Below are 25,141 nucleotides of genomic sequence, written 5' to 3' on the forward strand. Positions count from 1 at the left end.
GTACACTTGTGCCTGTAACCCAGCCATGGTGGCAGCAACAGAATGCTTTAGGTTACAAAAATCGAGAGGTGCACAACCAGCCAAAGTGACACCAAAATGGCCGCAAGCGTCGGCGGATGTGACGTCAAGGGAGCAAGCGGTGAGCATAAAAGTGCCATTAGGCATAACATAAGAGACTTGTTTTTATTGATAGCCTGCGAGGTTTTCTTTGGTATTCTTTACAAAGATGGCAAAATGAAAGTCTAACCACCTAGCCAATAAATGCACATGTATCCTCAGTGCAATTGGTAGCTCTTATTCTGCTCTCTAGCATTGGTGAGCTCAGCATAGCAGCACCCTTTAGCTTACACCGGATTGCCAAGACAGGACCTTCACTATTAGCTGTAGCAGCTTCCTTGGGAAGAAGCTACAATACAAGGTCCTCCACAATAGTAGCTTGGTCATTGAGCCAGTGGAAATTGGTTAACAGAAACTAAACACCAACATGAGAGCGAGAGGTTTGTCTACAAGTAAGTAAGTAAGACAGCCGATGGCTCTGGAGGGTGGAAAGAAACACCTAAATAAACTGGCGAATAAATGTAAAATACGTTACTGACCCAACTGGGTAAAATCTCTACGTGGGAGCTTTTGAAACTCCTCCCTGCAGCTGGTTTTTCTTCTTTGCCAAGCACTGTGCCCTACAGTATGTTGCCCTGATGGTTTGAAGTTAGCTTTTGGATTGATGTTGATAAACAGATGGGTTCATCAAGTATTTTTTAGAGGAAAAAACCAAAAACAAACACTTGCTAGATTGCTCTGTTTAAGGTCTGAAATTAACACCAAGAACCAAATGTAGGTAGATTTTCCAAAAACGGTAAAATAATACCTCCAGTCACATAATTAAAAAAACTAAAACAAAAAGAACATGCTAAATGTGTCAAACCTTGCTATGTTATGGGGCCCAATGCCCTATAACATTTTTTTTTTTACACACACACACACACACACACACACACACACACACACACACACACACACACACACACACACACACACACACACACACACACACACACTCCACACCTGTATTCTGCAAAGGTCCGCTCCTACTGCATTTCTGATTCTGACATTTATGTCTAACCCTAACCATCAAACTATAATTATCTCTGGGGCATAAGTGGAGCCCTGTTAAATACCGCATATTGCTACAAAGACTGTACTCCCATGATCTATTAATTACAACAAGAATGTCCAGTTTTCCAGTTACATTAAACATGTGTCATTAATAGCTTTAGTGGTACAATACACTGAAAATAACAAAAAATACAACCTATTTGTATTACAATAGCATAAATAAGAGGATTTAACAGTTACGCATTGTTGTTATTACTCTAAACTGTTTTAGCCACTGTCTTTATTCTGCAAATGCATATCCATTTCAAATGTTGTTTGTCTTCAGCTTTGAATCCATCTGCATTTGTTTTTTTGTTTTTTCCTCCTTCACTCAGGATTATGCCGCTGCTGGCAAACAAAAAACCTTGAGTAATGCATTACCTTCACTTTCACCTGCTTAACGGCTTTTTGCTGTGTTGCGAGTATCTACCTGAACAAGGTTCAGAACACAGAAAGCAAACTATAGAAGAAATACAGAAGCAATGTAACCAGAGAAAACAAACCAGTAGACAGCTCCTTTTGTGACCTTAAATTCTTGCGGTGCACCTCTAGTTGGCCTTTTCTGTATTCTCATCGTAAAATGTATTTTCTGTTCTTAAATTCACTGCAGCAATTGAGCCCTTCCAAAATTAACCAGCAAAATAGCATTATAGTCTGCTAACAGTACCAGCATTTAGAAAATGTTGAGTTCTCTTTCATAGCATTCGTTTCGTGTCTCACTATGGGAACGCCTCCTGCGTGACCTCATCAGAAGCTCAAATACCATTACGCCAGCCCTTACAGGCTGGCTAGGTGACGCCCATGTCAGGAGGGGCCAGTGCCTCCCTATATAATAGGCTGACATAGCGTCAGATGTCATTCAAAAACCTCTTCTCGCTTCTCACAGAAGCCTGTAGACAACTGTGCTATTGGGTGCTAAAGCTAAACTGTCCACAGATTCGAGTGAACAACTCGGTCGCCGGGCGCTTTGTTCCCAGCTTTCAGTTGTCCACTAGCATACAAGCAGTAGCAATACTGTTCTGTGGCTAGTGCGGGTGCCAAGTAGCAATACTTTCACCCAGGGAAGTAGCAATACTTTCCGAAAGCGAAGTAGCAACACTTTGCTAATAAAGGTACCCCTAGCTTCACCATCAGGTAGCAATACCCTTCGACGCTAGCGGTTTTACACATTAGGTAGCAATACCTGTAGAAAAGTAGCAACACTTTTCACCCCACGCTAGCGAGGAATAGCAATATTCTCCGCACTCAGTGTCAGTCTCGCTAACGTGCGCAACCCTCTAGCTAACCACGGCTACGACGGCCAACGAAGTTGCAAAACCTTGTCCTTGCGGCAAGAAGATTTCTGCCTGGGATACACACCCCGTGTGTGCGGCATGCCTGGGCTTATCTCACGCTCAGGCTGCCCTGACACCTGCACACGACTGTATCCACTGCGCGGCTGTCCCACGCAAACTACTCCGCCGCAGGCTAGCTCGCCGGGCTAACCTGTCGGGCGGCGACCCTTTGCTGTGTGAGGCTGCTGCGGCGCAAGGAGAAAATGAGATGCCCGATGATTTGGCCGCAACGCCAGGGCCGAGCTGGGCAGAGGCAGACCCTCAGCCCATCGCGACCGCTTTCCCGTCGCTGGAGGCACACGGAGATCGTGTGTTTTTCCGCGATGCTGAAGTCACCTGGGGAGGAGATGCTAACGAGGAGGACGATTCCACCTCCTTGGCTAGCATCAGCTGGGCTGCAAAGCCCTCGGCTACCGGCGAGGTTGAAAAACCGACACCACCGTCTCCCCTGGATCTCGACATGCAGGACATGTGCAAGCGCGCAGCCGCTAGGCTCAACATCCCGTGGCCCGCCATACAAACAGAGGTTGTAAAGTCTCGTTTTGACGGTAAGAAATTGCCGAAGGCGAAAAAGACGGGGAAGCATGTGTTGCCTGTTTTTCCTGAGCTACTCGATGAGATAGCGGTGACGTGGAAAGCAAAACCTTACAGCGAGAAACACCCCATCAAGGGGAGCTCCCTGCTGGATTGTGAGGGGATGGAGTCTATCGGCCTCCGCCGGATGCCACAAGTGGAGCCGTCTTCACCCGAAGACGTCTCTGTCCTCATCGGCCCCATCTCTCCCCTCCAAAACAGACCGCTTCCTGTCTAGCCTTACAGATAAGTGCTACAAGGCAGCGGCTCTGTCAGTAAGAGCCCAAAACGCCTCTTCTATGCTAATGGCTTACCAAGCTGAGCTAGAAGAGGACATGACAGCTAACACAGATACCACAGTGTGGGATGAAATCTGCGTTATAACTGACCACGTCCTCCGCCTCCACAAGGTAGCCATACAGGCTACTGGGAGAGCCATGGGCCTCATGGTTCTTCAGGAGCGAGCACGCTGGCTCGGGCTCACCAACCTGACGACTAAGGAAAAAGAGGGACTCCTCGACACCCCTGTCGTCCCTCACGGTCTCTTCGGTGCGGCTGTTACATCCATGCAGAAGAGATGTGAGGAGAAAAAGAGAGATGATGAGGCTCTGAAACTCTGCCTGCCGAGGAGGGCCCAGCACGCCACCCCAGCAGCGCCGCGCCAGTCATTCACGCAGGCAGCGTCTCGCCCGGTCCCCGCTTTCAGGATTCCCAAAGTGCCTAAGACGCAGGCAGCCCCCCAGGCTGCCGGGGCCACTAAGAATCCATGGACTCGGAAGCAGTCTCCCCAGGCCAGACCTCAAGCGGCCCCTCCTCCTCCCCCCGCTGCCGCGATCGTGAGGAGGAAGAAGCGGCCGGCCTGACAGCCTCTCCTCTAGGCGGGAGCGAACCCAGTTTCCCCCCTTCATGGGCCGCCCTGCCGCCTCCCAGCTCCGTTCCAGAGCAAGTTCAACGGGACATGTTCCACACGAGCACTTCTCTCATGCATTCTGTATTAAAAAAGCCCCGACACGCGCATCCAGGCAATTTGCCGAGGGCGCTGTCGAGTGTTGCAAAACACATGAGAAAATCAAACATGCTGAAAAACGGAGCACCGTCTGCCATAACGCAGCCCGTGGAGACTCGCGTTTCCACGGCTGTGATGATGCAGATGAGCCCGTCACCTCGCTCGCCTGTGACAGAGGTGACGGGACGCCGAAATGGCGTGTGTTTCGCGCTGCGACCACAAGGGGGCGCCAAAACGCCATATTCGGTGGAGTGGCCAGTGAGCGCTCTGTCTCTCCACATGAAGAGCTGGGCCACCTGCACTCAGTCAGCATGGGTGCTGAGGACATTGAAAAAGGGCTACAGGCTGCAATTCAGTGTCGCTCCACCACAATTCAAAGAAATTGTTTACTCTCGTGCTCCGGGCGAGTCTGCCAGTTTTCTCCTGGAGGAAATTTCCACCTTGAGAGACAAAGGAGCTATAAGAGTTGTCCCTCCCGAGGAAATGCACAGCGGATTTTATTCAAGGTATTTCCTTGTGCCAAAGAAAAGGGGGAGGGGGATGAGAGCCATTCTGGATCTCCGTGCCCTGAACCGGCATTTGAGGACATACAAGTTCAGGATGTTGACGCACGCCTCGCTGCTACGGTTTGTACGAGCGGGCGACTGGTTCACATCAATCGACCTGAGGGATGCTTATTTCCACATCCCCATATATCCCCCACACCGAAAGTATCTGAGATTTGCTTTCCAGGGGATGGCATACGAGTTTGTAGTCCTGCCTTTTGGTCTCTCACTGAGCCCAAGGGTGTTTGTGAAATGCACCGAGGCAGCAGTGGCCCCGCTCAGGAAAAAGGGCATTCGGGTGGCCACGTACATCGACGATTGGCTGGTGGCAGCCCCAACCCGCCAGGGAGCGACTTGTCACACAAATGCTCTCATACACCATCTGGAGAGTTTGGGTTTCCAGATAAACGTGGAAAAGAGCACATTGACGCCAACTCAATGCATTACTTTCATAGGGCTCAGCCTAGACTCCCTTCAGGTGAGGGCTTTTCTGTCCCCGGAGAGAACGGCGGCCATACAGTCATCCCTTGCACTGTTTCGCAGAGGCAGCACAGTGACCCTCAAACAGTGCCAGAGGCTGCTCGGTCTGATGGCTTCTTCTCTAGTGGCGATAACACTGGGACGCCTGCACATGAGAGGCTTTCAGCGCTGGGTGGGCTCGCGGGAACTGGACCCTCACCGAGACGGCCACCGTCGCGTGAGAGTCTCTGCAGACTGTTCACTCGCTCTCCGCGAGTGGAAGAGGCCAGGTTTCTTGTCTCAGGGCGTTGCCATGGGGGCAGTTTCAGCCAGGAAGGTGATTTCCACAGATGCCTCTCTTTCCGGCTGGGGGGCCACCCACGAGGGCAGAACAGTGAATGGGGAATGGGGCCCTCACATGCGCTCCGCCTACATAAACTGTCTGGAACTGCTGGCGGTTCACCTGTCGCTAAAACACTTTCTCCCTTGGCTGAGAGGTCATCATGTTTTAGTGAGGTCGGACAATTCCACCGTTGTGGCCTACATCAACAGACAGGTCGGTCTGGGGTCCCCCAAGTTACACACGCTGGCACACAGACTGATAGTCTGGAGCAGTGCCCACCTGCTGTCACTGAGAGCAACTCACGTGCCGGGGATCTTGAACTTTGGAGCAGATCTTCTCTCCAGGGGCAACCCGCTGTATGGGGACTGGAAGCTTCACCCGGAGGTGGTGAAGCAGATCTGGCTGCGATTCGGTCAGGCGACCGTGGACGTTTATGCATCCAGGGAGAATGCTCAGTGTCCCCTGTTTTACTCGCTGCACGATCAGAGAGCTCCACTCGGGGTGGATGCTCTAGCTCACGAGTGGCCGAGAACCCTCCTCTATGCTTTTCCCCCAGTGGCCCTCATTTCTCCAACTCTGGCCAGAGTGAGGGAGAGAAGTCACTATATGATCCTGATAGCCCCGCACTGGCCAGGGAAACACTGGCTGGCGGAGATTTTTCAGCAGCTGTGCGGCCCTCCTTGGCCGTTACCACTACGCAGAGACCTCCTGTCTCAGGCACAGGGGGAGATATTCCACCCCCACCCAGAGAGGCTAGCTCTATGGGCTTGGGCCATGAGTGGTTTAACCTGAACACGGTGGGGCTCCCTCATAGTGTTATCGACACTATTCAGTGTTCTAGAGCATCGTCTACTCAGACGCTATATGAGCACAAGTGGCGTGTGTTTGAAAGCTGGTGCTTAGAATCACAGGCCATCTCTTTTCAGTGCTCGGTGGCTGTGATTCTGTCATTTCTTCAGGCCCTGATTGATAAGGGTAAAGCCTTCTCCACCATCAAGGTGTATTTGGCAGCAATTTCAGCCTGCCATATTGGTTTTGAGGGAAAGACTGTTGGCCAGCATCCCTTAATATGCCGTTTCATGAAGGGTGCACGCCGTAAATTGCCTACGTCTAGGCCGTTGGCTCCATCGTGGGACCTTCCCACAGTATTGGCTGCGCTCTCCTGTTGCCCATTTGAACCCCTGGAACAGGTTGAGTTGAAATTTCTGTCCTTGAAGACGGCTCTTTTAATTGCTTTAGCTTCTGCTAAACGTGTGGGAGAGATCCACGCTCTCTCAGTGCATCAGTCATGCATTCAGTTCTCCTCGGATAATACGAGGGTCTGTATGCGGCTCAACCCTGCCTTTGTCCCGAAGGTTGTCGGCGCATGTTCCCCTATAGAACTGCCGGCCTTTTGCCCACCGCCTTTCTCCTCAGAGGAGCAACAGCGGCTGCATACCTTGTGTCCAGTCCGTGCCCTGCGCATTTACATGGACCGAACCCAGAGTGTCAGACAAAGTGACCAGCTGTTCGTGTCCTGGGCTAAACCACATATGGGAAAGCCTGTGTCTAAACAGCGCCTCTCCCATTGGATAGTGGGAGCAATTGCCTTGGCCTATACTAGCGGGGGCCTTCAGCCCCCTGCTGGCTTACGTGCGCATTCCACTAGAGGTCTGGCAACCTCATGGGCTCTCTTTGGGGGAGTTTCTATTCAGGAGGTGTGTGCAGCCGCATGCTGGACCTCGCCTCATACATTTGCTAGGTTTTACAGGTTAGATGTGACAGCACCTAACCTAGCACATTCAGTCCTCAGTGCAGGTTCTTCCCGGGTGGGGGCCTCTCCCCTGTGAAGTGCTGTTGGGGACAGTTGTCTTCTTAACAGGCATGTCTGGCAATCCGGGAGTCAGTATTTCTCCCATAGTGAGACACGAAACGAATGCTATGAAAGAGAACTTAAGGTTATGTATATAACCCCGGTTCTCTGAGTAGCATGAGTGAGTGTCTCACCAGACCGCCCTCCTTGCTATGGAAGCGAGGAAGAGGTGGGCTTGTTTTGAATGACATCTGACGCTATGTCAGCCTATTATATAGGGAGGCACTGGCCCCTCCTGACATGGGCATCACCTAGCCAGCCTGTAAGGGCTGGCGTAATGGTATTTGAGCTTCTGATGAGGTCACGCAGGAGGCGTTCCCATAGTGAGACACTCACTCATGCTACTCAGAGAACCGGGGTTATATACATAACCTTAAGTTATTTGTATTACATTTTAAGTTTTACAAAATGTTGTGTGCCACATTGTTTATCCTGTGTGTTATTAATTGACATGTTCAGCTAAGATAATATGGGTCCCTGTACTACACAGCGCTTCTCGCAGTATCAAAAAAACATCATTGGGGATACAGTGCTGAGAGCTACAGTACTGTGCAAAAGTCTTCAGCCACTCCCGTTTCTTTACATTTAACAAGGAAAATGGCCATAACAGAGTCTGCATGTTTTTTAGATGACTATGGACACTTACTGGTAAAACAGTGAGTGTCCATAGCCATCTAAAAAATGACTCTCCTGACCTCCTCCAATCATACTGACAATGATCTGAACCAAAAATTAAAAAATTTGGTTTTAATCACCCCATCAGACCTATTGTAGCTTTACAGACTACACTTACAGACTGTTACAGGACTTTCAGTTCAGTCAGTTCTTATGTAACATGGACTATCTCCACCTCTTCTCCCAGTTTCCCTTCCTTATGAATGGTTTGACAGCCATCCTTCGACTGAGATCATTTCTGATGAGACTTGAGTGAACAACATATCGATCAACTGAAGGACGAGATGCATCTCTTCAGGTACTGTGCCAGGTGTTTGCTGATTCTCCCCCCCCCTCCAATGTCTTAAGGATATGGCTTTCACATACTGTTCATGTACTGTAGAAACTTCCTTACCCTTGTCACTTTTCTTTTGTTCGCCACAAACCAGTTTCCTGAAATGTGTTTTTAAGGGCACACTGCATACAATGTGAGATATGCCAGGATTTTAGCTAAAAGCTCTTTATGAATAATTTTGTTGGTGCATAAATATGCCTGAAAAACTGTCATCTTTGACAAATACAATTTAACACTCAAGATACAATTTAAATTTATTCTTAGCTAAATTATCTGCTGTGGGCAAACAACACTGGTTCATCCCGTGAACCAGTCCCTTTTTAAAAAACCTGAATGATTCATAGGTCAGTGTTAAGTGGCTTAATAAACAAAAACATATGGAAATGGTCAGGTACAAGCACTAGACTGAAAATAAGTGAAAAAACAGCGAATGTCCAAAGAAAACTTTAAAAGAAGATCACAAAGGCTGATGAAAAATTGTTCATGATCACTTAAAAAAAAAAAAAAAAACAATAAAGTCTGGCAAAATATAAAGAAATGAAGAGGCTGCTTGAGATTTTTGAACTGCACATCATGAATTTCGGCTTGACACCAGAATAGCGGCATGTTAAAAAATAATTACATAAATAAATAAAAATAAAATCCTTTTTAGCACTATACCATACCCTTGATTACGCAACTCCAATCTGTAAAAGCACAAAATTATCTTGTTTGTACAGAGTAATATTTCACTTTCACCCTAAAAACGTCATTAGCTTAGTCATTGGTATGCGACTACCCCTCTCACTTTAAGATTACAGTAATTGTTGTTGTTGGCTTCAGTACACATTAGTGACATTCAGGAACACTCAGGGAGTGCGCGTCACTTTGGCAAACAGAGGGCTAACAGAGGGCAGCTGCTGCCCTGCCGTCTCTGGTGAGCCATGGTATTTACCACTCTGATGCTCCAGCCGGGACTGCCAGAGGACTGCCTGGTCTTTAGGACGTCCCAACCCTCTGGCTGGTCTGGTGACCAGGACAAGGGTGAGCTCACACTGCTATGGGGACTCCATGCACCCTAAGGTAAGGAGGGGTGGGTGAGAAAGTGAGAGAGGGAGAGAGGGAGGGAGGAGGGCGACAAAAATAAAAGAAAAAAAATGCAGCAACTTAAAAACCAAGCCAGCAAAGAAACAAAACATACAAAGAAAGATGTTAGAGAAATGTAGTGAGCTCCTACTGTAGCCATTTGGGAATCACTCAATACACACCCAAACTGTGCAGAGGTACAAGAGAGCATCTGATATGCCAGACTAGAAAGAGGATGAGTTATTAGGTTGCATTCTCTGTTAAAGCGAACCCTTTCATGCACATGAACTTAAGAAGTATCTTTGGAGAGCATCACTGTGTTAGTTGCTTTTCAAGCAGCAGAATTTGCCAGGAGTATCAAGGCACCATAAAGCAGGAAAGGAGGCCCTGTTACCTCTTGCCATGACAACCGAGTATGTTTGGCATGTTGACAAAACAGGGGCACTGCGTCAGTAACTCAGTAGACGAGTGTATCAGATAAAAACATGCTAAATAGAAAAGCAGCATTCAAGTTTTTTGGGAAGAGATTTCTCCTGGCCTTGTGTAACAAATTAGTTGGATTCATATGTTGATTTTAGAAATGGGATATATGTAGAAAGAAACGGTGCCAACTGAGTTAGTCTGTCCTCACTGGCATCATTCACAGTGTATTACAGTCATGAGTGTAATTTATTTTGCTGACAGTCAGCTTTCAGTTTACATTATAAACTCTAAACACTAATATTATAAGATTAAATTTTTTTTTTTTATATAGCCACAAGTCACTCACTGTCACTGATGGTGTAATAATGATATAAATAGGATGTGATAATGGCAATGATCACTGCAATATGTGATTTGATGAATGCTCATCCTCAACAGGACTGATGTTTGTAACATGGACATTGGATGAACAGGGAGACTGATTGCTATGCCAAAGGTGGAAGATAGCGAGGGCCATCAGGAAAATGTGATTTAGCGCTAAAATTGCATCTCCTACAGAAAATAAAACACACTCAACTCAGATTTACATAAACACTGTGACTAATCTTGTGGTGCACATTCATGTAAAGAGAGTGCAAAGAGTGGATAGAGCACCATTCACTGTGTTGTCCTAAAATTTCATTGAAAAACATATACTCAACCCCACAAGTTTCTTCAACTCTTTCAACCCAACATAATCTAATTTCATAAACCCACAGGACACCAACCCACATAGATTTAGGAGTGCACAAGATAGAAGCACCAGTTGTTCACCTACACTGATCTGGTTTATTAGTGGGACAGGGAACATCACAGAATCAGACAGACGGGGACAGAAAAATCAACAGTCGCTGTGACATGATGTTCAGGTTCCTACCTGTTTCACTCGTGGTCTCCCAGGAGAAAACTTCCTCTTGGTGATGGCTGGCTTTCCCATCCCAATTTTGGGGGTGAATGCTATGAGAGTGGTGGTGGGCATTACACTGCTGTGGTCACTCATTGATGTTAGAATCTGGGTCTGAGTTAGTTCTCTGGGAGATGTCCCTCGAGCCAGAGGGGAGGAGTTGGAAGGTGAAGAAACCATTTCAGCTAGCCTTTCCACAGTTGTTTTAAGGGGTTTCTCCTCTAAAGACAAACTGGGAAATGGCATACTTGGCTTTTCCGGTGTAGTGTCCATCTCTTCTGATGTAGAAGTGGAGGGCTTAACAGTCTCTGCCAGGTTTCTGTGAAAAATACCCTCTCTCCTATCACTGTTGAGTTCTTTTGGATTAGTTTCCAGGAAAGAACCCCTGACTACATCCATATTTGAAGGCTGGGGTAGTGCGACTACCATCGGTTGGTCCGTGAAGGGTACTGATGCAGTACCTGGTTCTTTGGTGGTTGAGATGATGGCCTTAAAATCCTTTGTGCTGGGGTTGACCATGCCCTTTTCAGGGCAGGCCTCAGTATTTGCTGGTTTGATTTGTATTGTGGTGTCCTGTGTCTGTAGTCCCTCCGTAGAGTGTTGCGCTGGAATAGACTCCTGGCTCAGAGTCACTGAAGACGCATGACTCTCTGTAGATGCAAGCTGGGCTCTTACTGCTGGTTTTGTTTCTGAAGAAGGAATTAGGTTATTAATGACAAAGATTTAGATTTGGTAGAAAATGTACATCTTAAAAAAAATTGACACATTATTTTATCTTTGATAATAAACCATAAGCATTGTAGTTAACCAAAACTTTATAAAAACTATTAGATACAAATCAATATGAGTAAAGTGGTAAATAAATAAGTGGCCTGTACAAACCTGATTTAATTTCTGCTGGAATTTTGACAGAAGGTTCAGTAACCTGCCTCTCTACTATGTCTGCTCCCACAGAGATGTCTAAAAGACAGATTCAATATTAACAAGATTAGGTATAAAATATACATCACTTCATTAAAAGCAAGAATAAGACTCTAACTTTGTTCACAATATCTTCAAAGTGGTTAAAGAATAAAGAAAGCAGCCCATAAGCACAGATGGATTTGGAAACCCAGCAAGAAGACAGTTCTCTAAAAATTATGTTTCCATTAATTCTAAAAACACTCATCTCAAATCAGCTGGTAAAAACAAGCAGAACTAAACAATGATGTAGTTTCCTGAGACAATGACACCAATATCACTTTCTTTCACTCGTGAAAGCACCGTGAGAAGTGTGTGAGAAGAGCTGATTTTGGGTAACAAGTGGTCGCAGTGCAAAAAACCACATGAGGTAAGCTTGTATCACAGACTTCATTTTGGTATTAATATAGTCTCTCCTGTTTTCTCTCATCACTTTGGTTTTGTAATGTGTACCCCCCTTTCTATTTGGTTTTATAGCAGAGACAGCAATGCGTTTGACTAGTCTGGTATGAATAGAACTAGTCATTGCTGGCTATCAGGAATCCAAACATCGAGCCAGTATTCTGCCAGACACCCTCTGACAGTACAGATAGCCTAGTCTTAAGGAGGCGCCCACCATTTCAATCCACAAGTTCCCATGTCATACTGATCCTGACACACACATGCACCTGCTACGCATCTCTGCCAGGGAAGGGAGTAACCATGACAACCAACATCCCAGGGTCTGTGTGCTCTGGGCTCATGACTGTGCAGCTTGCAGGTGCTCATCCGGTGCTGATGCCAGAGAGTCAATTAGAGAGATGGGCCTCCAACCATCTCCAGCCATCAGCTATTGACCAAGCTGAACACGCATTCACATTCATATTAACACCTTACTTCCTATATCTCCTACAGTGAATAAGGTGATGGTTTAGATAAACATGCAGCTCTGATTAATGCAGTGAAGGCCTAAAGTCAGGCCTCGCCTGCATTCACAGAATGGATCTAACAGCATCTGTCAGTTAAGTCACTGTAAGCCTGTTGTTAAACCCTGAGGGGTGGTGAATCCTGGCAGGTGATGAACAGCTCCAGTTAATGACTTTAATTGCATTACACGAGTGGGCAGCTGGCAGCATAGTCATCATCACATGTTTTTTAAAAAAAGGAAAAAGTGGGGAAAAAAAGAGCATAAATTAAGTACAGATTAGTTCTTTTTTTAAAGTGTCCTATTAATACCTAGTGAAAAATTATAACTGTTCAGTTCAGAGCCTTTAACCCCAAACACTATATTTTAAGTAAAAGGGGTATGACATGTTAAGAGAAGGGTAGGAATAATACTGTTTTGTGTTTACTGTTAACTTTAAAAAGTTAACAATTAAAAATGTATGCACAATATAACAAGTTCACTCCACATGTCTTTAAAAACCACAACCAGTAACTCACTGCCTCACCAGGTAAATCCAGTAATGAATAGGGATGGGTATCGAAAACCGGTTCTTGTTGAGAACCGGTTCCCACTGTTTCAATTCCTTGGAATCGTTTGCCACTTTTAAAAACGATTCCCTTATCGATTCCAGTCGCCCCGAATGACGTCATCACGTTGAGTAGCGTCTTTTACCCAGTAGGAAACACGGCGCCTGAGCGGCGCAAACGCTCAAAAGTTTGGTTACACTTTATGAGAAAGGATGACAACAGGGCAACGTGCAATACTTGCAAAGTAGAGATTTCATCAAAGGGAGGAAACACTACGAATATGCAAAAGCATTTGCTCAAAAAACACGCGATTGCTTTCAACGAATGTCGTGTTTTTGATCCGCTCCGGACTAGCGAAGCTCAACCCAGCAGCAGCGGTAGCGTTTCCACGTCCTCTCCCGTTAATACTGCAGGTAACTAATCAATTAGCATTGCATATTATGTTAGCGCGATTTACCTTATTACAAAACCTGCTATTACTGTGCGTTGCATTTAGATAACCATGATGAGAGAGACAGAGTCTGGCTGGCTCAGATGCTGGCAGTTCTCGCTGCAGTCTACCGGTAGCGTCTCCTTTCAGGCCAGGATAGACGAATGTCACCCAGCAGTGTCTAAGTTTGTGGTCAAAGGCTTGCACCCATTTGCCACAGCAGATGCCCCCGATTTCACTTTGGTAAGTGAATGTGTTTAATTGTAGGCAGGACATTACTGGATATTCTTGTGTAATTGCTACAGAATAATTTATGTTAAACTTTGTTATTGCTACAGGAGAATATTAATTTTATTATTTTACATATACATTTTTTTTCCTGGGGACCCTGTGACACCCCATTGAAGAGCCGTAGGCTGTGGATCTCTTAAGATCTCACTGTTGGGTTTGTAAGGCCATGTTACTCCTAAATTTCTATCTTGTTCAAAGAGAAGATATAAAACAAAGTTCTAAGCTAATCGACTTTAGTGTTCTCCTTTTTAAAAAAAAAGAATCGATAAGAGAATCGATAAGAGAATCGATAAGGAATCGAATCGTTAAACAGAATCGAAAATGGAATCGGAATCGTTAAAATCTTATCAATACCCATCCCTAGTAATGAAACAGTGAATAGCTACAGGAAAAGTAAAATGAGAGAACATTTATATGGTGAGCAGTGCGGCCAAGCTGTGTGAGTAATAATGAATGAATGAGCCAATATAGCTCAAAGGCAGGTTAGCAGTCAGGGGATCAGCGATATCACCATCATGCTACTGCAATCCATTCTCTCATCAGTGGAGTCTGCTGCTTAGACAAGAGTGGGCAGCAGAGCTGCCACTGGCAACCCCAGCTAACCATATATTTCACTGATATTGCACTCCAGTGCTGGCAAATCTCACAGGCACCAGAATTGAGATGCAGCTCTGAGCTTCATGCAAGCATTCCAACACTGTGCAACTTAAAGTGGCAATAAAGCTTGCACCATAATGCAATACAAACAATGGAACTACCAGGAAGAACAGTCAGATGCAGTTCAATTTTATTATTACATGAATGATGCTTCAGCTTCGGGATATCCGTAGAAAACTGGTGTGCACATCAAATCTTGAGTAGAAGTTTGAATTCAAGTTCAGTACTAAAACTCTTTGATGGTTATGCCTTGAAAACATCCATTCCACTTATCTAATCCTTGGTTGTGTAGGGGCTGGAACCAGTCCCAGTTGCCACAGGAAAGAGACAGAGTACACCCTGGACACATCACCAGTCATAGGGAGACAACCATTCACACACACATTCACACATATGGGGAATTTAGGATCACCATATAACTTAACCCCAATAACTGCATCTTCTGGACTGTGGGAGGAAGCCAGAGTAACCGTAGAGAACCCACGCAGACACGGAGAGAAAATCCAGACTCCAAAGACGGTGGACTTGAAACCAGGACCTGCTTGTTGTGAGGTAACAGTGCTAACCATGGCGCCAATGTGTTGACTTGAAAACAATATGTAATCAGTTGAAAATTTTCTTCTTACAGAGTTACAGTTAGAACACAGAAAGTTCTTACGGAGGTACAGCTACAACACAAATGGTAAATGGAACAGTTCATATATAATGCTTTTCTACTCTGAGCACTCAAAGCGCTTTGCACAACTTGCCTCATTCACCCTTTCACACCCATACACACAAGCACTTCTTTCTATGTTCTAAGTGGTTTCTATGTAACATTCATATTTGGAACTTAAATCAACGGCCATATTTTGAATCCAGCATGGCTGAGACAGCTTGCTGTGCATCATTACATCATAACCTGCTTCTGAAAACCACAAGGTAAATGGGCTACGTTTTTTCCCCCCAGTGAAGAATCACTAGCAAATTTTGCCAAGTTGATAAGTTAGGCTGTTACCTGCAAAGTTTATTTAAAGCTCAAGCAAAATCTGTCAACTTGGTGCCCGTCTCAAGTAGAAATGTTTTATGTTAAATTTTGATGCATGCTAGCAATATTTGGAAAAAAAATAGGTGCTCCTTGAAGTAAAGCAGATGATCAGTTCTTCATTAATAGTGACAGACCTTACATATAATCTTCCCCAGAGACAGTATGGGGAAACAAAGTACTTTACATTTTCAAAACACAGAATTACAAAGGCTATAGAGTTGCTTTAATCTGTTGCTGGTAGGACACCATCTGTTTATTTGGGAGTCCTCATAAAGGCCTCCAAATAAAAGAGGGAGTGCTTCTCTTTAGTGTTTGCCCAAACAACTCTTCAGTACTTTAATCTGCAACAACTGTGACTTTCAAAACTTTATCAGTACTGATGTTACAGCACAAATTGATGTTTCATAGCCGAGACTTTCAACTGCTTCTGCGTGGATAGAGGCTGAGTCAATGAATCCTTAACTACAAAGACAAAAATGGTCTTTCATACTTAATCATATAACCTCAGTGTTTGCTATTTCATATAATCAAAAGAATAACTTTCCTTGTCCTTGCAATAACAAGATATGATTAACAAGGTGAGAAACAGCTTAGATTCTTATGAGGGATAAATTTGAGCACAGATGAAAATAAAAGATTTCAAGATATCAAAAGACAAGGTGAAAGGATCTTAGTGTAATCTGTGTATAATCTAATCTGGAACAAAGACCTACCAGGCTTCGTGTCTGATGTGGCCAGCTTCTCCTCCTGGACAGTAGCCTGTAGATGCTCTGGATCTGAGTGCAATGGAACAGCAAGTAATTCCGGTTTTGGGTCTTTGTGCATTTCAGGAGGCAGCTGATTGCCAAGTTCTAGGTCTGTGTGCTTTTGAGCCAGCTGTACGCCAGTCTCAGAGTTTGTGTGCATGGAGGCTGGCTGAGGGCTGAGCTCTGGGCCGGTGTCCATATCCTCTGGATGTAGCGCCTGCTCTGCAGCAGGAGACCTGCAGTTGGAACAAACATAGTCCTCTCTGGGGTGGATTTCTGCTTGGCCTGAGTTCTGACGCTCACACTCCAGGTGTAGCCATCTGAAAGGAGTGCAAAGGAATTTAAGAGAGTGTCTAATGGGGCAATCCTAAAATTTGAACTATCAGTATGCTATCCAAGTGTTTCACCATGTTACCATTAAACAGCAGTGTACACCATAGTAAATAAGGATTAAAAAGGAGCACTGCATGTGTGGTATTACAGTTAAACACAAGTCCCTTACCTTTTACAAGTGTGGCAGAATACTACGTCTTTATGGTGCTCAGGGTCCAAAATGCAGGCACACATAGGACAACACAGAGCAGGGTCCTGATTTTGGACACAGTTCTCACACAGCAGGCTGGTGTGGTGCCACTGGCCGCTGGTTCGCGTTCCACATTGGAGGCAAACTCTGCAGTTCTGAGGAGAAAATGAAGATGAATAAATAAGTGTAGTATGAATTCAGTGCTTCTGCTACACTGATTAGACATTTCAACCATGGAGTGGGAACCAAGCATGAAACAAACAAACAAATTTCCCACGTGTGGGACTAATAAAGGTTATTTTATCTTATCTTATGAAATCTGTACATACCCAGAGTTCAGTGTAAACATATAAAAATCTCAGTGTGAGTATATAAAGATTTGTACAATGTAAAATCTAAAGATAGACCAGGGGACTGTGAAAAAACATAAACAAAAATAGTGTTTGATGAAAATGATAAACTGGGCAATTTTCTGACGAGGAAAATACTTTGGACAACTTTTCAAAAGGCACTTTTATTAATAATCCACATTTGAATTATTTCATCAGTAAGCATTTATATTTTTTTATTATTATTTTTGATTAAGAGCACAAAACTTTAAAATCTTGGCACCAAAATATTCAGGTTACAGCCGCAAAACTGCAGGATACTGCCAAGTAGTGCTACAAATGGCCAAGAGCTGGAATCCAAGTTGGATTACAATAATCAAAACATGGAGGACATCTGAGCAGCGTTTCTGGCTGATTCTTTTTAAACAGACAATTATCAGATGTAATCAACCTTTTATATTTTCCAGCTTTCTTTTCCCCCTGCACACACATACACACACCCTTTCCTGCAGAGAAGACATTTTTGGCAACACAGTTTTGGTAAATGGTTTAATTTACTCAAGCATAGACATTTCTATTTATCATATGGCCCAAAATAACAGGAAAATGTGTATATTTCTTTAAACAGGATAACGCAAGCATTGCCTTTACTGTTCGCCAATCAACCAAGCTTGCACGCTGAGTAACCCCTGTAGCGCTTAGTTTGAATGAGGGGGAGAAATTACTTGAAACTTATGATTAAAGCTGCAGTCCTCGTCAAGAGTCAGTGGAATGGCTTGTTGAGCACAGCTTTGTGAGTGACAGAAACACAGTTTAACTTGAGCAAATAAATAGCAGCCAGTGTTTTTAAGGGAGTTTCCACACCAACAATATGAACCAGTAAGCAGAGTTGTCTTGGGATTAAAAAAAAGCTCACTTGGTTTCGATTCCCCTAGTACGTCACTTGAGTGTCACTGTTCATTTAAAACAGGAAATGAAGAAGGACTATTATTAATATTATTGTATTCCTAGATAATCATTACACCACTACTGACTTTATCCACTGACATGCAACACACCAGCACATTGAATTTTTGCTGACATATTAACATTCAAATTTTTACTCTCTGAAAGAACCCCTCTGCTGGGGCTACATTTGCTTATTGAATAATTAAAAAAAAAAAAAAAAAGATATATATATCTATCTATATCTATCTCTCTCTCTCTCTCTCTCTCTCTCTCTCTCTCTCTCTCTCTCTCTCTCTCTCTATATATATATATATATATATATATATATATATATATATATATATATATATATATATATGTATATGTGTGTGTGTTAGCTTTACTTTGATAGCAAGATTGTTAACACAGAGTTTGTAATTGCAGAGAAATACTCTATTAATTTTGAGGATGTCATTTTCGAGCAGGAACCTCAGAAATGTCCCTTTGGGTTTAAGAGGTTGGGGTATTAATGTAGTTTGAGTTGCTGTGGGATGGGGGTGGGGGTATAGTAGAATTTTTTGTATTCTGTCTATTTTCTGAAACAACAACAACAAAAAAAAGATTGAAAATGAGATTTTATATTGTGAGCACTTCTTTTCCACAAGACATAGTCATTAAAACTTGCCTTTAACAAGACTGTATGCACTTACTTTAAATTAGCGGCTTACTCGGCTAACTAGCCTCTGAGCTCGGGTAAACCTTTTTCCTATGGTACGCAGTCAACAATTCTAGTGTTCATACTTAAAGCCACATCACAGGAACTTCACAGAACACCGAAACTGGAACAATGACTCATTTTTCATTGATTTCTACTTGAGTGAGACGACAATGCTCAGAACAAAACTACCACATGAGCGGGGACATAGGATGTAGGCAAGTGTTCCAGAGAAGCAAGTGCCAAGGCTGTGTGTGTGTGTGGGGGGGGGGGGGGTGAAATGCCCCTGTGCTGAGTCAAATAGAGAACCAAGAGTAAAGACCTTGCATCACCCGCTGTCTCTACTGATGTGCCCTACTCAAACTGGTGCTGCAAAAAAACATATTAGGCGGTGTGCTAACCAGCCAGCTGAGTGGCAAGCAAACCATTTGTGCATGAGCATTCACACAAACATAGTGTTATCTTCCAGCGCTGAGGCTGAACTGAAGTCTTTAAATGATCAGCTGGTCTGAGTCATTCATAACCACAGAAAGCACAAATTGAAACCATCAAAAAGCTACATTCTCGTGGGTGTCATATGCAAGGTCCAACTAACTTAATTTCTTTTCCATTTAATTGTATTGTTCAATTTTGTGATTGCACCAGATGAATCAATGCAGTTATTTGAAACACTTTAATCTAGTGCAAATACTTTTACTTACAAGCCTGTTTTTTTTTCTTTGTTTTCGGTTTAATTTTTATTTTTTTTTTAAATTTCAACATTACCCATTAGTTGTTTCCTACCTGACATCTCCATCCGTTGGTGGGAAGAGAGTCTATAACAGGTTGCAGACAGAAGGTATGGTACCCTTTGTCACACATGTCACACACCAGCATTTTAGTGTCCTCTCCTGGATTCCTACAAAGAGACAGTAAAAAGGTTTTAGGGTTGAGATTTATTTATTTATTTATTTTTGTCTAATACAATGAGACAATGTCATTTGTAATGATATAGCTCTATGCTTCCTTCTGTAATCCATTTCTTCTGCTAAGACCTGCAAGACCCGACCTCAACTGTCCTACTGCATCTACAGTTGAATTCTCTGAAAAGCTTACAAGTTCTTTGCTCCTATCCAAGTATAAATCAAATGCAGTAACTTTTCAAGTCCGGGTCACTTTCCAATTTCCATAAATTGTAAGGATATTACATTGACGTTGAAATTATGTTTAAAAAACAAAAAAACAAAGCCATTCATAGAGAATTGCACTGACCCATCAGACTGTAGCAGGCTAATAAGATCAAAACAGAAAGTGATTCAAAATCCCATTGCCACCAGTCATGGTTGATCAGAAACAGATTATTTCCGGTCACTGGCCAAATGATCAGTGGATCTCTGAACATTACAAGTGCTAAACTGTTTACATGGTAATATTCAGTTATTGTGAAATCTGAGTTAGAATGACAAGAAAAAGAAGAAGGAAAAGAAGTAATCATATCTTCCTAACAAAAAACCTTAACACTGTCAGTATTTAGACAGCTAATGTTAACGTAATCCAGCAGGTGGCACCGTCTAAGGATATTAACTTAATCAAAGGTTTAACAACATTGGAAATATTTTTAGGAGTAAGAGTCCTCTGCATGATATCAGTGGTAGACAGATTTCCCTAATATTTTTTATGTGTAGTTATTTATTTATTCATTTATATTGTACCCACCTTTGCTTTAATCAGCCTAGTGCTGTGTTTGCGGGTTTCTGAGTGAGTAACGGCAACACTGAATTTGCAGAGAGCCATCTGGTCAAAAAATATGCAATATAGCTCTTCATGGGCCATTACAAATGTTGATACAAATAGCAAATGGCTAATATTAGCCGATTATAGCCAAAATTAGAACTGATGTGTGAATGAAAGGAAGATTTCCATGTTAGATTGCTATACAAATAATTATGAAACTTCACGCAAGCCCCTTGTTCAGGAGGATGAAGGTAAGAAAAAAAATAGAAAGAAAAAAATAGCTAACAGGAAAGACCGCTTCATACCCAATTTATTAATAGCTTTAAATAAAACAAAGTCATCTCTATCACCACTTTTGTTCACACTAGCAAATGAAGTGACATTTGATTACTAGTTTTGCTAGTTGTACTGTTATACCCAGTGCTGAGTTTAAGCTATAGCTATATGCTGATGATGTCATTTTTTTCATTACTTAATGTTAGTAAAGAAATGCTAGTATGCTGAAACATTTGTCAAGCTGATTTACAGTAGCCTTAAGCATGTAGCTGTGCAAAGGTGTGAGAAGTTGCTGCGCTGTCCATAATGCCAATGAATTGGCTGAAGTAAAAAGATCTTTAAACTAATCAATTACACTATCTAAAACTGCATCGCAAAGCTCAAGATATTTTGAAAAATATAAATATGCAGCTACAGGATGGTAATGCAATATTTAATACTCAATAGACAGTGGTTACCCCAGGCAAACAGGCCTGGTTGCAAACAGAGCTCTTGTGCTGTTTAAATAAGGTCAGAGGTTATAAGACTGAGCTTCAGGGTACAACGTCCAGTCAGCTCCTCACAAACCACAGAGGTAAACAAACAAGCAGTAAGCATGAAGCCTGGTAGCTTTACAGAAATTAAGAAAGGAAAAAAGTAAACAAAAAGGAAAAAAACAAAGTAGGGAAAACCGTTATTTAGAGGAGAGGGGAAGTGACTCACTTGCACGTCTGGCAGATTTTGCACTCAGGGCACTGCCAACCTGCCCTCCTTAGAGGGGTCACAGCCATGTCCAGGCATATCCCATGGTAATGCAGACCACAACTGGTGCAAAAGAGCTGGTCCAGTAGATCCCCTGGGCTATCACATAGTACGCAATTTATATCATCTACAACTGTGGACAGTTGAATGAAAAGAGAAGGCAAGAAAAGTTTATACAATGCAATTTAGTCTTAGTTTTGTTAAATATACATTATGTTATTTTCCTATGGAGTTGACACATCAAATTTTTCTGAACTTACATTTGTGAGTGGCCAATTCAATGTGTTCTGGGCATAAGAGTGAGAGACTTCTGATATCCTGAAAAGTCCCAGCTGCCCCCGCACAGGGGTAATGATAGAGTTGAGCACATCCTTCAGCACAGCACTTAATGGATGCTCCAAGGCGCTTACAGTATGCACAGTGCTGCGGAGAAAAAGAGCGATCTTAAAATATGTCTAAAATCTCCCTTTTCTCCAACTAAAACACATTTCTTAAACACTAACAAACGTAATGTTTAAATGGTCTATAAATGCCTGATTTCACGTTAAAAAAAATCACATCACATCACAGAAAGGTGTTCGCTCCTATGTTTTTTTTGTTTTGTACTTTAACCTGCCACATCAAAGAATACCTGTCAAATCAGCCAAGATCTGATGTGTAGCACTTCTTCTTTCTGGACTATTTTATCTTAGTATATTTTTGGGAAACGGTTTATTTGGATTAAGACACCTGTCAGGGCTCTAGACTAACTTTTTGACATGGGCGCACCGGTACGCCTAACTTTAAAAATTTAGGCGTACCGGCACAAAAGTTAGGCGCACTCAAATTTTTCAACCGCATCGCTTAACACCGCAGTTTTACATGTGCACTTTCTTTGGGGGGGGGGGAAGTCCATACAGACAATATTAATTTCTAAATTATTAACTAACAAACTTGTGCTTAAAGTGCTTTGTCAATATTGTAGAAAATGTTAAAAACTTAATCATCATCTTGGCCTCCTCTGACGACCTGTTTGCTGCTGTCTGCTGCTGAAAGGCCGTGGGGAGAGGGGACACTTGGGCAGTGCATTTATCGCAGCATATAATGTGTTTCCTGGATACACTGTGCTTTTTCAGCATTCAAATATTGATGGCACCGTGTCAGAGCACTGGCTATGAATTTCAGACAGCCTCAGACAGTCAGAAATATTATAATTCTGATCATTTATCAGTACTGATACACATGAGACTTCATCAGAATTGTGAAAATCACAGCACATGCCTTTGTGTGAAAGTATCTGAGAATAAAACACAGGAAAACATGAAGGAGATTTTCCTGGTCTGGCTTTTTATAGCAGATAACTTTAAAAATATTCTGCAATTTTGCATAATTTTAAGAAATTTAAATTTCTTCAGTATTGAACAGCAGAAATTAGGCTTTCTTGTCCGAGGTCATTTAAGTGAAAAAAAGAAAAAGCGCTGTAAACAACGCTAGACTGGTGGGTAATAAGCGAATGAATAATGCAGAAAACAGATTTGAGACGGGAAACTGTTCCTCAAGTACAGAGAGAGAGAGAGCTGTGCAGGAAGTGTGATTTTTATCGTGGTGGAAGCAAAACAGCAAAAGTCAGAGGGAATTCATGACGACATTGATCAAATGTGAAGCGCAGTTTGCTGCTTCTTTTGCTGCAGGCTCAGTGAATTTTGGTTGGAGAGAGGCAAAACCTGCAGCTCAGAATCAGCGCAAAAAGACGTAAACACAGCGCGGACCCGAAGAATCGCTAAGCTCCGACAGCGTGTCCGTGTTCAGGCCGTCGGGTGAGAAAGCCGAGAAAGACGAAGCTGATTCTGATGTGTTGGGTCCGCTCCGTGTTTAGGTCTTTGTGTGGAATCCGTTAATGAATTGATATCGCTTTATTCAAGCTACTCACCTCTCTCCTCCACCTGCACTTTCAACTGGACCACGGCCAATCAGAGAGGTCCCGCCCCTGACTATCTCTGATTGGTTTAGTCCACGATAGGTGCATAATGTGTGTCTGTTGTTGACCACACGGAGAGTTACAGAGATTTTTTTTTTGTTACCGGAACAGTTGGTCGCACCTGTGCGACCAAATATTTATTTTTAGTCGCACCACTGAAAAATTTGGTCGCATTTGCGACCAAATTGGTCGCACTCTAGAGCCCTGCCTGTTCAAAGTGCCATTTCAGCTACCTGATGATCAGGCTAGAAAACCTCACCCCAATTCCATTTCTCTGAGTTCCATGAGTGTGTACTAGTAACCACTTGGAGATCAAGTGGCAGCACTACTAATGGGTAGCACACACGATGGGCAGTGAAAAAAGAATCAGAGCTCTTTAAGTAGTACCACTTCTGCCGCTAGGAGCCAAGCTGCCATGAGAGCTCAGCCCTGTTGAGTGGTGTGACCTTTTCCATTTCACAGCTGAGAGAGCCATGCTGCCAGGCCGACCTTTACCAGCCAGTCTGATCCATCAGCTTTGTTGTGTTTCACTGAATCAGTCCCTCCCCTGCTGCCCCAACACATTAAGATGGTGTTAACACCCATTAGTCCACGGATGTTCTCCCTTGACTCACCTTTGTGCTCCCTGAGTCAATGGCTCTGTCCACATTAAGCAGAGATTGTCCCTCGCCCTCACAAACACCGTCGGACCACAAGGCACAACTCTGATGTGCCCAGCATTGCCCTACAATTTAAAGACGGATGTGACAAACAAATAACTGAATCAGAGACAAATTCAGTATTAGCATATAAAGCATGTACACTTGTTAACTCTCCAAGTACAAATAATTACTGTTAAAATGGGATGTAGAAATAGGCTGAGTCCATTAGCCACACCTGACTCGAAGAGAGACTGGACGTTGAGATCTTCTGGAAGGCCGACATGAGAAAGCTCGTTCCAAAATCGACTGGCTGGGTCTGGCTCATCCTCGCAGCCTTCAGACCCACTGGAACAAAGAAAAAGGTTTTTAAAAAAAAAGTCATCTCAGCACAGATTTTTTTTTAACGTAGAGAACAGCTTAAAAATGCACTATGCAAGAGAAGGACAGCCTGAATCAACTTGAGAATAAATTGAGGACAGAGACATAAAGGTAGAGAATGATGTGCCGTTTTTACAAAAGCAAAGAAATGAAGACAGAGAATGAGCTGGGGGAAAAATGTCTGTCCAAGTAAAAAGCTGTGGGGGAGGGAGGTGGATGAAGAGGAGGAGGACGGGAAGGAGGGCCATCTTTTTTAGCGTGTGCACAAGAGGCTGGCTGTTCTGTCTCATAAAATCTGTTGAAAGGGATGCATTTCTCCAACTCCCTGGCTTCAACTATTGAGCAGCATAGGATGTAGAATACGTGGAGAGGGAGCATTAACATTTAAAAGGATTTCCAGGAAACAACTAACAGCCAAAATCAAGATGGGGGTTTCTGGGAACATGATGGGAACCTATTCCTTACACTTTTATTAGCAATTATGAAATGGTCTTCTCTCCTAATCTCTTTTTTTCTTCTTAATTTTTAGTCTTAAATGATATATTATGATATATCTATTCTCTCTCACAGCTAAGGGCTCAATGACCAATCACACAAACAGGACACCAGCTACTGGTTGGCTAGGCCTGTTGCCAAACCCATAATGCTGTCACTGGCCATTACAGTACTGTGAA

The 25,141-nt window shown here is 43.4% G+C and overlaps 1 protein-coding gene across 8 annotated transcripts in view; it reads right to left on the reverse strand.

The window, feature by feature from the left end:
- The window catches only part of kmt2cb (lysine (K)-specific methyltransferase 2Cb), a 94,822-nt gene that overhangs the window by 37,869 nt on the left and 31,812 nt on the right, over positions 1-25,141 (reverse strand). For 7 of the 8 annotated variants that reach the window (XM_082513909.1, XM_082513910.1, XM_082513912.1 and 4 more), the window contains 10 exons: positions 24,325-24,434; positions 24,063-24,172; positions 21,752-21,914; positions 21,453-21,624; positions 19,545-19,659; positions 16,770-16,945; positions 16,235-16,587; positions 11,587-11,664; positions 10,678-11,393; positions 9,208-9,330 (listed from right to left, as the gene is read on the reverse strand). In XM_082513909.1, coding sequence (XP_082370035.1) covers positions 9,208-9,330; positions 10,678-11,393; positions 11,587-11,664; positions 16,235-16,587; positions 16,770-16,945; positions 19,545-19,659; positions 21,453-21,624; positions 21,752-21,914; positions 24,063-24,172; positions 24,325-24,434 — 2,116 coding nt within the window. The remainder of the gene's footprint in view (positions 1-9,207; positions 9,331-10,677; positions 11,394-11,586; positions 11,665-16,234; positions 16,588-16,769; positions 16,946-19,544; positions 19,660-21,452; positions 21,625-21,751; positions 21,915-24,062; positions 24,173-24,324; positions 24,435-25,141) is intronic. The other variant, XM_082513913.1, reaches the window with a different exon arrangement.

The sequence above is a fragment of the Aulonocara stuartgranti genome, assembly GCF_965226115.1.
Source record: "Aulonocara stuartgranti genome assembly, chromosome: 18".
NCBI classification, from domain to species: Eukaryota; Metazoa; Chordata; class Actinopteri; order Cichliformes; family Cichlidae; genus Aulonocara; species Aulonocara stuartgranti.